The sequence below is a fragment of the Trametes versicolor genome, assembly GCF_000271585.1.
Source record: "Trametes versicolor FP-101664 SS1 unplaced genomic scaffold TRAVEscaffold_7, whole genome shotgun sequence".
Taxonomy (NCBI): domain Eukaryota; kingdom Fungi; phylum Basidiomycota; class Agaricomycetes; order Polyporales; family Polyporaceae; genus Trametes; species Trametes versicolor.
Window position 1 is genome coordinate 1,458,484 of NW_007360327.1, and position 12,381 is coordinate 1,470,864.

Below are 12,381 nucleotides of genomic sequence, written 5' to 3' on the forward strand. Positions count from 1 at the left end.
CGTCAACTTCGACCACCCTGAATTAGTGACCATCGTTGACCCACGCTCGAAAGGTACCATCGTGTGACGTATGTTGCTAGACAGCACTAACACTATCTTCGTGCAGTCTTTCCGTGGTGCGGCTACTCTATCAACATGCAGGATCTGTCTGTCACCGTCGACTACACACGTTTTCACACCACCTGTGGGTTACGCCCAACCGCCATCATATATGCTTTCTGACCATAAACTATAGATCTTCAGGACTCTCTAACAGTCGAATTCGGCCGCCGTCCAGGGGCTGTCTTCGCGCACAAGATGATGCAGTGCGTCGCTTAACCTCACGCCTCTCATCCACGGCCCTGACGCCCCGTCCCACTACAGGCTTGCGAAGTCCAAGAGCCACATCGTGTACAACGATGCGGCGCTCAACTCCGCGCACGCCGTACACCTCAACGTCTACCAGAACTTCACTGTGCTCGCAATGAAGATGCACCACTACCTCCGACAGTGGGGTCTCGACGTACCGCGGCATCACGCATTCGTCCTGAGTGCGCCCATTCTCCCAACTCCGAATTGTAGAGGGAGACGTGCTGATCGTCCAACCGTGTGTGCCTTCTTTACAGAAACGATCCGGCAGGCGATTCGTTTCGCGTACACATCCGCGTGCAACAAAGCTACACACAAGCTCGCCCGAACACACGCTGCGCGTATTGACTTGCAGGAGCGACAGGCGACATGGTGCGTACGCCGCGACTCACCTCGCTGCAGCCACTCATGGTTGGCTCTCATCGCTACTTGGCATACAGGCTCGGGTTGCATGCATTCCACACCGTGTTTGCGCGCAAGCCCCAAGCGTACACGCGGTTGCTGAAGGCGCTGAGTTTCGAGCTTTCTCTCCCGCGCTACCGCTGCCTGCGAAAGCGCTTCCGGGGAGTCGTCACTGAGGGGTTGTTTACGCTGACTTTACTATGCTTTTGAAGTACGTCGACTTGGTTGAGTTCGTGCGTTCGGGGAGTTGCGTCACTCGCCTTGACATGGTCGTCAAGACGAATGTGCGGTAGTACAGGTTCAGGCACAGGACTGTAGGTCTACTCATGTGCAGGCATGTAGAAATGCTCATGTCTTGGCTCAAAGCTGCAAAGCTTTGGAAGAAACACGTAAAGGGCCCGGTCGGCTATGTCTGTCGTAATCGTTTTACTGTCTGTCTCCGCTCACTGTGGGTAGAGCGATCAGTCGCACGAACCTTGAATCCGTCCATGCTCTTCTGACGCTAAAATGCACATGTTCCAGAAGAAGCTTATAGTGAGAAGCAGACATTGGGCGAGCTGGGGGATGGATATCAACCTGTTGACTCTGACACACCGGTCAGGATGTTGTCATATGGGAAATATCATATGGTCGATGTCCCCTCGTGCGACACGCATTTGAATCGCACGCACGCGCGAATTGTGGACGCCTGTGGGCTCGAAGCAGATGGCATGGACGGGTTGCCGGAAGAGGCCTAGTATGGGTGTCATGCGTGCGCCGCGCTTCTGACACATGATTGAAGAGCCGGTATGGAATTGCACGGAACGCGAAAGATCATGCAATTCCAAACATGCACGGGAGTTATATGCAGAGAGCAACGACCGAGTTGAGAGCGGTCCGTAGCGTGGCTGTGGACGTGTCCTGGTAACAGGGCCTCGGAGGGGGTGGCATGAAGCGCAGTGACTGTTCCGATCTCCGCAAGCAGGATGGCGGTCCAGATGTAGATGCACATCGCTGAAGCGGTACGGGAAAGCTATGGTTGGGCAGATTGATCATATATTGCATGAGAGCGTGCGTGTCTAGACGAGTAATGGCGGAAGGAGGCCAGGGGAGTTCCCTGAGACTGTCAAGCAACGGAGGGCGATTGCGGTGAAGTCGGTGGTCCGAGCACAGAAGGCATCCGCAGCGGGAGTCACACAGCAGAAATGCCACGCTATACTGTGTGTGCAGAGCCGGCGGTAGATGGTAGAGATGATGCGAGAAAGGAAGGGGCCCGGGGAAGGGAGGAGGAGGAGACGGGGAGTCGGACGGAGGTGGCGGAAGGAAAGAAGCGCTGAGGGATGTGGGCAACCTCTACCGCCTTCTTTCTTTCAACTCCAACTTCTCTCCCTCCTCCGCAACGGACATCCTCCCCTGTCCGTCTCTGCACACCGCCCCCTTCCTCCTCTCCAGTCGCTCTGAGCAGGTCACAGGCGATACATATCTCTTGCGCTTCCCTGCCACGCCTGCTTTTTCCTCTTCAAGTTCTAATCACTCGCGACCTGGCCATCTAAACCGACATGTCCTACAACGACTACCCCGCCTCCCCCAACTCCCCGGGCGGCATGTCCACCCGGCGGCTCACGAACAGGAACACGAACCGCTACAGCGTTACCGCCCTCTTCAGCATGGCGGCTGAGCAGGACGTCGAGGTTGAGGACGAGCTCGGACGGGGTACGCGACCCCTTGATTGGTTTCCGAGGAACATTCACTTATCTGTCCTCTCTCCACCCTAAGCACAAAAGCGACTTAGGGAGCTGAAGGCCCGGATATCCGCGCAGTCCAAGCGCAACTTCGTTCTTGAGCGCGATGTCCGTTTCCTAGACTCCCGCATCGGTCTGCTCATCCAGAACCGTATGGCCCTCGATGAGGTGGGCCCGTATATGACACGCTTCTTTGATCTCTGCTCATTTACCTTTAGCAAAACGAAGTCGAGAAGCACTTGGAGGAAGTCGACGCAACGGAGGGCCACTACCCCGACGACCGCAAGCTACAGCAGTACTCGAACCTCTTCTTCCTGCTCCAGTCTGAGCCTCGGCATATCGCGTCCCTGTGTCGCCTCGTCAGCTTGACTGAGATCGACACGCTCCTGCAAACGGTTATGTTCACGCTCTACGGTAACCAGTACGAGAGCCGAGAAGAGCATCTGCTCCTCACGATGTTCCAGTCCGTGCTTTCCTCCCAGTTCGAGACCGCCACGGAATTCGGTTCGCTCCTACGTGCAAACACGCCGGTTTCGCGGATGATGACCACCTACACTCGCCGTGGACCTGGTCAGAGCTACCTGAAGAGCGTGCTCGCCGAGCGCATCAACAGTCTCATCGAGCACAAGGACCTCAACCTGGAGATCAACCCTGTCAAGGTCTATGAGCAGATGATTCAGCAGATCGAGGAAGAGACCGGTTCTCTGCCCCCGAATCTCCCCCGTGGAGTGGCCCCTGAGGTCGCTGCGGCCAACGGAGATGTCCAGGCCATCATCGCCCCTCGACTGACGATGCTCATGGAGATAGCCAACAGTTTCCTGTTGACTATAATCGACAGCATGGAGAGCGTGCCGTACGGTATTCGGTGGATATGCAAGCAGATCCGGAGTCTCACAAGGGTATGTTTCGCAGCGCATACATCCAAACTGCTGCTGAGAGTGTATCGTCTATAGAGAAAGTACCCGGATGCCACTGACTACGCTATATGCTCCTTGATTGGCGGCTTCTTCTTCCTTCGCTTCATCAACCCCGCGATTGTCACCCCGCAAGCATACATGCTGGTGGAGGGCGTTCCGGCCAAGCATCCCCGGCGGACATTGACTTTGGTACGATCCATCGCATGTCCTTAAATACACCTACCTGACCCCGATTGTAGATCGCGAAGATGTTGCAGAATCTTGCGAACAAGCCGTCATACGCGAAGGAGGCGTACATGATCACGCTTAACCCGTTCGTGGAGAACAACAAGGCGCGCATCAACCAGTTCTTGAACAATCTATGCGAAGTCGGAGACTTCTACGACACACTAGAGGTGCGCACAATCCGCCTGTTGCACCTGCTTGTCTTGCTGACTAGAAATCGCTACGCTAGATGGACCAATACATGGCCCTGTCGAAGAAAGATCTTGTCATAAATATCACGCTCAACGAGCTGTACAACACGCATTCCTTGATTCTGCAGCACATCGAAGCCCTAGTAGGTCTCATAGTGCAACAACTTCAATATCTACTAACGTTGCCCCCGCCAGTCACCAAACGACAAGCAACACCTGCGCATCCTCACAGACGAGCTCGGGGCCGCCCCGCCCCAAGTTCCTCGAAAGGAGAACCGAGCTATAGAGTTGCCGCTGTACAGCCGATGGGAGACGCCGGTGCAGGACATCCTGTTGGATTCGGTTTCACCGAGCGACATGCTCTACATGGAGGCGAAGTCGATCTTCGTGCAGTTGATCCGTTCGATCCCTGGGTTGGCGGACAAGCGGCCACATAACTTGGCGGCGATCGCAGAGCGTGCGGCGACCACGAAGGACGCAACGCTCGTGCGCAAGGGCATCAAGGTGAAGGAGATGCTACGGGAGCTCGAGGAGCAGAAGATCGTCGAGCGCTCGGACGACTACAAGCTCATGCAAGACGAGGTCGCCGCTGAGCTCGTGCACCTCGGCAACTTGCGCGAGAAGGTGTTGCTCGAGACGAAGAGCCTCGAGGCGGTGTACAAGACGATCTGCGACCACAACAACTACCTCCGCGGCCAGCTCGAGCAGTACAAGGCGTACCTCCAGAACGTGCGCCTTACCTCTTCGAAGGAGAAGGGCTCCTCAACAGGCGTCGGCGTTGTCACCGTCGGCGGCAAGGAGAAGAAGCAGTCGAAGCCGATCGTGCACGGCCCGTACCGCTTTACGCACGCGCAGCTCGAGAAGGAGGGCATCATCGTCGAGAGCAACGTGCCCGACAACCGGCGACCGAACATCTATTTCAACTTCACGTCGCCCACACCCGGCACGTTCATCATTGCGCTGCACTACAAGGGCAGGGAGAAGGCGATCCTCGAGATGGATCTCAACATCGACGATCTCCTCGAGAAGGTCAGTGTATCCTCAATTTCTGTCTATTTGCCCAGACACTGATTCCTGCGATCCGTGAACAGCAAAAGGACAACAAGCATTTGCTCGACCTTGAGTACGTGCAGCTGAACGTGCCGAAGGTGCTAGGGCTACTCAACAAGATCTTCACCAAACGGTGATCATCTCGCCTCTGTTCCTTCCCTGTCCCGTTTCCTCCTCTCGTCACGCTGCCCGCCCACGACACACGCCCACGCTCATTCAACCCCCGCGCTACCCCTCCCCATCTACACGATCTCTTCACGCTCGCTTTTCTCCCCCTTTTCCCCGCCTTCTATTCCCCGCGTCTCCCCTCTTCGCGTCCACAGAATATCCGGCGCTGATCTCTCATTATACCTCTGTTCTTGTCGAGCCGTGCGCGCGTTCGGGTTGTACGAGCATGTCATTCGTTTATTGTTTACGTTTTTATCTCTGTTTTTCTTCTTTTCTTCGTTCTCTTTCTGTCTCCGTCTCTCTGTTCCGTCTCGTCTGTCCGCGTCTTTATTATATCCAACTGTCCGTGTCCACTGTCCCGTTCCCCCTGCCTCTCGTTCGCAGCCTCTCACAGGATATGTATCAGTGGTATCTCATGTATGCACGTCCCTGGACCGTAATTCGTGTTGTTTGTCCCGACGCCTTCATGCCCAGTAAGTCTAAGGTAGGCGTTGTCCGCCTTCCGCCCGTTTGCAACCACAAGTACACCGGTTGTTTTTGGTGTCCGTTCGAACCGCAGTGACTTGGTGACGACCCCTCGTCAACTCACTCCGAGACACCTGCCTCCTTGCGGGCCTCGAGGATTACCTCCCTGAGCCGCCGGAGCGCCTCCTCAACCTGGTCCTCGGGCAGCAGACTGAATGACGCCCGCACGTACGCCGTCTTCCTACCGCCGGGGTGGAACACCGTGCCGGGCAGCGCCAGCACGCCCTTCTCGAGCGCCTTCGTGCGGATGACCGCCTCCGAGTCGCCCTCCGCCGCGTCGCCCAGGTTCAGCTTGAACCTACCGCCCCGCACGCATCAACTCAACAGAACATGTACAGCGGATTGCGCAGAAAGGGAGAAGGACACGCACCAGAAGAACATGCCCGCCTCGGGCGTGGCCCACTCCGCGAGCCCGTCGAGGTGCTTCCGCATGAGGCCCTCGAACACGTCGCGCTTCGCGTGGTAGAACTGCGCGACGCGCTCGACGTGCGCGCGCAGGCCGTCGTACCCCCACTCGCGCAGCAGGCGCAGCGCGATCACCTGCGTCAGCGTCGGCGGCTGCAGGTTCGACGTCATCGTCTGTGCCGTGGTTACGTGAGTATGTGTGCGGTGGGGAATGAGTGAGTGAGAGGGAGGGGGGCGTACGTGGAGGATGACGGCGTCGATGATGCACTGCGGCGCGGAGATGAAGCCGATGCGCATCCCCGAGGAGAGCACCTTGGAGAGGCTGTCGAAGCGCACGACGCGGCCGACCTCGGGCTGGTCCTGCTCGAGCGTGAAGTATGAGGGAGGGCGCGGTGCGCTCCCGAAGTACAGGTAGTAGTAAGGGTCGTCTGTTAATGCGTGTCCGTTGTGAGCCAGGAGTGAGTGATTGAGCGGTAGGGGACTTGCCTTCGAGGATGAGGAAGTTGTGCTCGCGCGCGAGCTCGAGTACTTGCAGCCTCCGCTCGAGTGTGGATGTCATGCCCGTAGGGTTGCAGCCGTACTGCGAATTTTCAGCGTCATTGCCCCGCTGTACACCCTGGGGATGACATACCGGTACAGTGTACAGAACCTTGGGCTTGGGCTTCCCCGCCGGCCAGCTCTCAAGCATCTCACGCAGGCCCTGCGCGTCCGTTCCGTGCTCATCGGTGCGGACCTCTGCGAAAGCGTAAGATGGTGGCCCGGTTGGGGCAGGCGGTGTGTGCGGGCTGACCTATCATCTCACATCCTGTGCCGTGGAAGACCGGAAATACGCCTCTGAGGATTGGGTGATTAGCCAGGAGCGTGCAAGCTGCGAATGCATAGGGTCTTACGCGTAGATGGGTGCCTCAATGAGCGCGACATCTCCGGGATCCAGGAGCGCGTTGACCGCCTGTAGTTGGACAGATGGTCAGTAAACTGTCGTGACTGCCTGCACGCAGCAGCCGCGCACCGTATGACTTACCTTGTAAATCAAATCTGACGAGCCGGTACCAAAGCACAGGCCCCAGCCCTCGCCACGCTTGCGGCCGTGGTTGTACTCTTGCAGCCCGACGAGCCAGTCTAGGAGATCCGGGATGCCGGCGCTGCCGCTGTACTGCAGGCCCCTTGCGAGCTCGGCCTCGGTGAGCACAATGGTGCTCTCCGCACTCGATGCGGGGTCGCGCAGGTTGAACTGCATAGAGGTGATCGGGAAGGTATCGACATTGGGCTTGCCTGCGAGCAGCGAGATCAAGCCCGGGCGGTCCTCGAGCGGGAGGAGTGCGCGAACTGTAAGGGAATACGGGTATTAGCGATTGGTTTGAAGAGGTCGAACGTTGCGTGAAATGGTAATATGGTACTGACTAGGATCCTCAATGCGACCCTTGGATGACTTCGACAGAAATTGGTCGTAGAACTCCCGTGGTAGGACGCGCGACTCCAGCGGGCTATCTGACAACTTGACCGCATTCAAACTCTGAGCGAGAGCGGATGTGCTCTGAGGGATGTCCATGTCGTTCGGCATGTCGAAATCGTGTATTTTCTCGTCCGTTGATATGCTTGCTCGGTTTTATGGTTAGGCTGTGGGCGAATGGACCGTGTCCGGGAACTCGAGCGAATTTACGTGTGGAGAAGGAGTACGGATACAATTACGCTGCTCTTATAGCATTACGCGCACCCCCAAGCCAAGTCATGTCTGACTCACATCCAATAAAACCCGGACTACCGGCCGATGGTCGATCGAATTGCTAAAGGCTGAAGCCCGCTGACCGCGCGGTCCTCTCTCCGCTGCATGGGACGATGACTCTGATATCGCTATGCGCTGTGGGTATTCCTACCTGCAGGGCGTTTAGTGAGCGCTTGCAAGGGCGGTTGTGTACGTTGGAAATGATTGGACAGGGCAGGTTCTGTGTTGCGATACGGGTGTGATGCAGGCTTCCTGGGTGTCTAAGAGTCAAATGACTGTCCTTATCCCACCACATTGTGAAATTCGGCGTCCATCAGAGCGCGCCGGTGGGGTGAGCCTCACAGCGCCGCAGCAGAGCATTACGTTCGTGGAGGATTGTCGTACGGATCGACCTGTGGCGTGCTCGTACGTACTGCGGCGATCCGTCTTTTTCGCTGCTGACTCCTTCTCCCGTCGGTCGTCGGGGAGAGGACGTAGAGACCGCCGAAAGATGACGAGTGCGCCTTGCAGATTTGCCGAGACATGCAGCATAACTTGGTGCCTGCTGGTGCGGAGTGCAGGGTCGAGAGCTTCGACGGTCCGCCTGAGGGGACATGCGACACTTACGCCCCCAAGACTAGGTGCGCACAGAGAGTCGGGCCGAGGGAAAGAGAAAGCTGTTTGACTGAGTCCGGGGAGCCGTCTCCCTCTCAGAATCTCGTCTAGAAGCGAGTTCAGCGTGCTTAATAGAGACACAGACACACTGAGGGAATAGCAAAGCTGCGTCTAGGGACGAGGCAGGGCTTGGGCAGAGCAGCACAACATGAGCATAAAAAGTCGCAGACGCGTATCGACACGAGTAGGCGCCCATGTGTGGTCGCGTCAGAGTCATGTGATTGTGTTGTTTGTCCGTGCTTGCGTGGAGGCTGTAGTACTGGCAAACTCTATTTTTCGAGATCCACACACACTCATCCCGCCTCGTCGGCCGCGTCAAGACCCTCAAGACATCCTCAAGAATGGCCTCTCGCCCTACCGTTAACGTTCGCTCCACGGCCGGAGGTACGTCCTGCTCAGACAACGCCGCAGATGTCAAGGTCTAACAGTAAATTTTAGAGGCCTCTAGCTCTCTGCCCCTGCCCGCGGTTCTCACCGCTCCCATCCGTCTTGATGTCGTCCAGCAGGTGCACAGTGAGTAATCAAACCTACGAGGTCATGTTGAGCTGTGTCTCATGCGGATTTTGTGTCTAATCAGAGAGCATCGCCAAGAACAAGAGGCAGGCGTACGCCGTGAGCGAGAAGGCTGGCCACCAGACCTCCGCTGAGTCCTGGGGTACCGGTCGTGCCGTCGCTCGTATCCCCCGTGTTGGTGGTGGAGGTACCCACCGCTCCGGTCAGGCTGCTTTCGGCAACATGTGCCGTGGCGGTCGCATGTTCGCGCCCACCAAGACCTGGCGCAAGTGGCACGTCAAGGTGAACCAGAACCAGCGCCGTTTCGCTGTCGTCTCCGCTCTGGCGGCGTCCGCGCTCCCCTCGCTGGTCCTGGCTCGTGGCCACCGCATCGAGGAGATCGAGGAGGTTCCCCTCGTCGTCTCCAACGCGACCGAGTCCTTCGCCAAGACCAAGGAGGCTGTCGCGCTCCTCAAGACCCTCAAGGCGTACTCCGACGTCGTTAAGGTCTCGAACTCTCGCAAGCTCCGCGCTGGCAAGGGCAAGCTCCGCAACCGTCGTCACCGTCAGCGCCGTGGCCCCCTCGTTGTTTACAACGAGGACAACGGTATCGTCAAGGCGTTCCGCAACCTCCCTGGTGTTGAGCTCGTCAACGTCCGCCGCCTCAACCTCCTCCAGCTCGCGCCCGGTGGTCACCTTGGCCGCTTCGTCATCTGGACTGAGGGTGCGTTCGGCCTCCTCGACGAGGTCTTCGGTACCTTCGACAAGGCGTCGACCTTCAAGAAGGACTACGTGTAAGTCACACACCCTGATAGTCCAGAGCATGAAACTTACTTGTATTATTCACAGTCTGCCCACCGCTAAGATCAGCAACCCCGATGTCACCCGTCTCATCAACAGCGACGAGATCCAGTCGGTCGTTCGCCCCGCTGGCCAGAAGATCCAAAAGCGCCCCTGGACGCAGCACAAGAACCCCCTCGTCAACAAGGGTGTTCTGTTCCGCCTCAACCCCTACGCGAAGACCCTCCGCAGGCAGGAACTCCGTAAGTCTGCATTACGCCGCTACTGGTACATAAGCTTATCGTGTCCAATCTACAGTCAAGCAGGAGCGCGTAAAGGCTGCCAAGGACAAGAAGAAGGCCAAGACCCCCAAGGCCGCTGGCGAGACCTTCTTGAAGACTCTCCTTGCCCCGTAATTGCATCGCTCGAAGTGGTGTACGAGAGGCTATGCGGTCCGGGATCCCAACCCTTATGGTCACGTCCATTGAGCTCTACATGTTGTATGTCGTCCATGCTGGAATCATATTCCATAGGCCTTGTTGCCTGCTACGACCTGCGCGTTTTATTTTGAAGTGAATGCCCGGTGTGAGTATTGATTTCGAGAAAGTGTTGGCGTTGGGTATGACGCAACGAAGGGTTGTAGGTTTATCCGGCAGCGCTGTTTTTGCGAACCCCTTGCATTCGGAATTGTGTCTGCCGCAGAACAGGGGTAGAGGGGTAGGCCGGAAGTATATACGCGTCGCGGCGGCTCGATGTCAGCAGGTGATTTACAAGCATAGTCTGTTGCTCCCGTATGTATGAAGCGATTCCGAATACACGAGCGCACATGCGCGGATTACTGAGGCAATTCCGAATGCAAATGGAGCTTATCGTGGGGGATCTGCATCGCCGGCGAACGATATAAACCCCCAAACGTTGGCCGCTGCTCTCATTCCCACCCGAACACCCTTGTCTCCGAGACCTTCTCGTCAGAACTTATAGCAGCCCAGAACTCCGTGCGTCCGTCATCCGCCCACCCTTGATATGAAGTCGTGGCGCACGTTGGCTCTGACGCTGACATATGCATACCTTTTGACTTCAGATAACTCACGAAACGCAGAACGAAATGGCCAACTTCGAGATCACCGCTGCGCCCGTGAACGCTTGCTATCTCGTGAAGTGCGATAGCTGCGGCAAGACGAGCTGGAAGGTGCGTACTTCCCAGTGCAGTCGTGATATCATGGCGGCGGCCGCGGCTGTGTCGGGCGATAATGAAATGCGGGGGCAGCGGGGCCCTCCCGCGAAGTTCGAGTCGGGGCACGTTGCAGGGCTGGCCATCATCATGCATCACAGCTTGGTGCCCGCGCCCACAACGCCGGCTCGAATGTCTCAATTTCGCCACGATCGCCCTCCAGTCGCCAGGGCGCACGCGCGCAGGCGTCAGGGGCGGGGCGGCCGTCGCCGGCGCGATCTCAACCGTCCACTTTATGCGAAGCTGATGATTACGTCTCGGTGCGCTCACAGGGATGCGGCCAGCACGCCGACGCGGTGAGTGCATTCTGCTGTTCTGTTTTGCGTCTGATGGCCCGCGCGTCGTACGCACCAGAGGGGCAAAAAGGGCCCTTGGAGCTCTAGCTTTGGGGTTGGACGCCGCTGCGCTCGGGATTTTGGCTCTTGCGATAATGAGGGGATCGCGGGCGTGGCATAATCTGCGGCTGTTGAGCGCGATTCTCCCGCAGGGGCCCGGGGATCTTCTCGAGGTTTGCCTTCGCGCGACCGGGGAGTTCGCCGGGGACTCGGGGACTTCTGGCTTGGCCAGACCCTGCGCGATGCGGACGTGGGTGCCTCGCATATTGGGGTGCATTCGGCGTGCGATCGCGTAGAGCGCATGCTCCTTTCGGGCGGGGTGTACGCTGTTGCTGGGGCGCGACGCGAAGGCCCGGGAAGAGAGAGCGTTGCTGGGTGTGTGACGTATTAGAGGTTGTTCGATGCTGATGTCGGGTGTGCGCGCAGGTGATGCAGTCTGTCAAGGAAGAGGACAAGTGCACATGCCCGCGGTGAACGCGAAGTCTGGCGAGGTTCGAGACTGGAAGCCCGGTGGAAGCTGGAGATGGGGACGCGAGGATAGCAGCAGGCGCGCTGGGAAACCTCGGTGATACTGATGTAGAACAGGGCACATTGTATTCTTGGGCTGATCTGCGGCGTAGTGAATGTATCTGGGCGCTGCGTAGCCCGCGTCGGAGCAGACTTGCTGTTGCGAGCGAGAGGAGGTGGTGGAAGAGAGTGAAGATGGTTAGGCTGGGTTAGGCTGGGGGTGGCACAGGATGAGCGTGATTGGGCGTCTAAACGCGTGCCGGGGTACCTCTCTTTGTGGAGTCTTCGCCAGAATTCCTCCTCTCTCCCTCTCCCATCTCTCTCCCCCCTGCCTGTCTTCCTCATCTCTCCCATTCTGGCGGCTGTCCTCTGTATATATTAGACTATGGCCGCCTCCGTCGCATCCAGCTCGCGCGACAGGCCAGCCGACCTCAGGAACAGCGTGCACTCCGTCAACGCTCTCAGCCAGCACGAGGGGGTCGTTGTGACCCATGAGGCCCACACCCGCGAGATTCCAACAACGAGGGGAAAGATGATAAACCAGTACGAGTTCGGACACAAGGTTGGCAAGGGCCAGCACGGCGAGGTCTTCCTCTCCAAAGACACCACTTTGGACAACATGGATGTGGTCAGTCATACTCCTCCCGTCTCCGCTCCTTCTGCCCCCTCGCCGCTTCTTCCTCACACTCACTTGCACACGCTGCTTG

General features: G+C 57.8%; 5 protein-coding genes across 5 annotated transcripts; 4 read left to right on the plus strand and 1 right to left on the minus strand.

Annotated features, from left to right (window-relative positions):
• Nucleotides 1-463: 463 nt before the first annotated feature.
• On the plus strand, nucleotides 464-960 carry TRAVEDRAFT_126414 (uncharacterized protein; the record flags this gene model as incomplete). The annotated part of the gene is made up of 3 exons (XM_008041550.1): nucleotides 464-530; nucleotides 606-720; nucleotides 789-960. The coding sequence occupies 3 exons, from the start codon at nucleotides 464-466 to the stop codon at nucleotides 958-960; spliced, it is 354 nt and encodes a 117-aa protein (XP_008039741.1).
• Nucleotides 961-2,288: 1,328 nt separating this feature from the next.
• TRAVEDRAFT_169528 (Rho GTPase activation protein) lies at nucleotides 2,289-5,470 on the plus strand (the record flags this gene model as incomplete). The annotated part of the gene is made up of 8 exons (XM_008041551.1): nucleotides 2,289-2,442; nucleotides 2,506-2,639; nucleotides 2,690-3,370; nucleotides 3,425-3,577; nucleotides 3,628-3,783; nucleotides 3,843-3,947; nucleotides 4,000-4,833; nucleotides 4,896-5,470. The coding sequence occupies 8 exons, from the start codon at nucleotides 2,289-2,291 to the stop codon at nucleotides 4,989-4,991; spliced, it is 2,313 nt and encodes a 770-aa protein (XP_008039742.1). The 3' UTR covers nucleotides 4,992-5,470.
• Nucleotides 5,471-5,499: 29 nt separating this feature from the next.
• TRAVEDRAFT_72661 (PLP-dependent transferase) lies at nucleotides 5,500-7,513 on the minus strand (the record flags this gene model as incomplete). The annotated part of the gene is made up of 9 exons (XM_008041552.1): nucleotides 5,500-5,845; nucleotides 5,918-6,126; nucleotides 6,193-6,380; nucleotides 6,439-6,532; nucleotides 6,584-6,687; nucleotides 6,743-6,786; nucleotides 6,843-6,901; nucleotides 6,974-7,278; nucleotides 7,354-7,513. 9 exons carry the CDS (start codon nucleotides 7,511-7,513, stop codon nucleotides 5,608-5,610), a joined length of 1,401 nt encoding a protein of 466 aa, XP_008039743.1. The 3' UTR covers nucleotides 5,500-5,607.
• A 1,113-nt stretch (nucleotides 7,514-8,626) lies between these two features.
• Nucleotides 8,627-10,158, plus strand: TRAVEDRAFT_29646 (60S ribosomal protein L4/L1/L2). Its single transcript, XM_008040956.1, has 5 exons — nucleotides 8,627-8,713; nucleotides 8,768-8,842; nucleotides 8,907-9,615; nucleotides 9,671-9,864; nucleotides 9,920-10,158. The coding sequence occupies exons 1-5, from the start codon at nucleotides 8,671-8,673 to the stop codon at nucleotides 10,015-10,017; spliced, it is 1,119 nt and encodes a 372-aa protein (XP_008039147.1). The 5' UTR covers nucleotides 8,627-8,670; the 3' UTR covers nucleotides 10,018-10,158.
• Nucleotides 10,159-10,548: 390 nt separating this feature from the next.
• TRAVEDRAFT_29647 (uncharacterized protein) lies at nucleotides 10,549-11,823 on the plus strand. Its single transcript, XM_008040957.1, has 4 exons — nucleotides 10,549-10,596; nucleotides 10,683-10,790; nucleotides 11,105-11,128; nucleotides 11,594-11,823. The coding sequence occupies exons 2-4, from the start codon at nucleotides 10,707-10,709 to the stop codon at nucleotides 11,639-11,641; spliced, it is 156 nt and encodes a 51-aa protein (XP_008039148.1). The 5' UTR covers nucleotides 10,549-10,596; nucleotides 10,683-10,706; the 3' UTR covers nucleotides 11,642-11,823.
• Nucleotides 11,824-12,381: the final 558 nt, after the last annotated feature.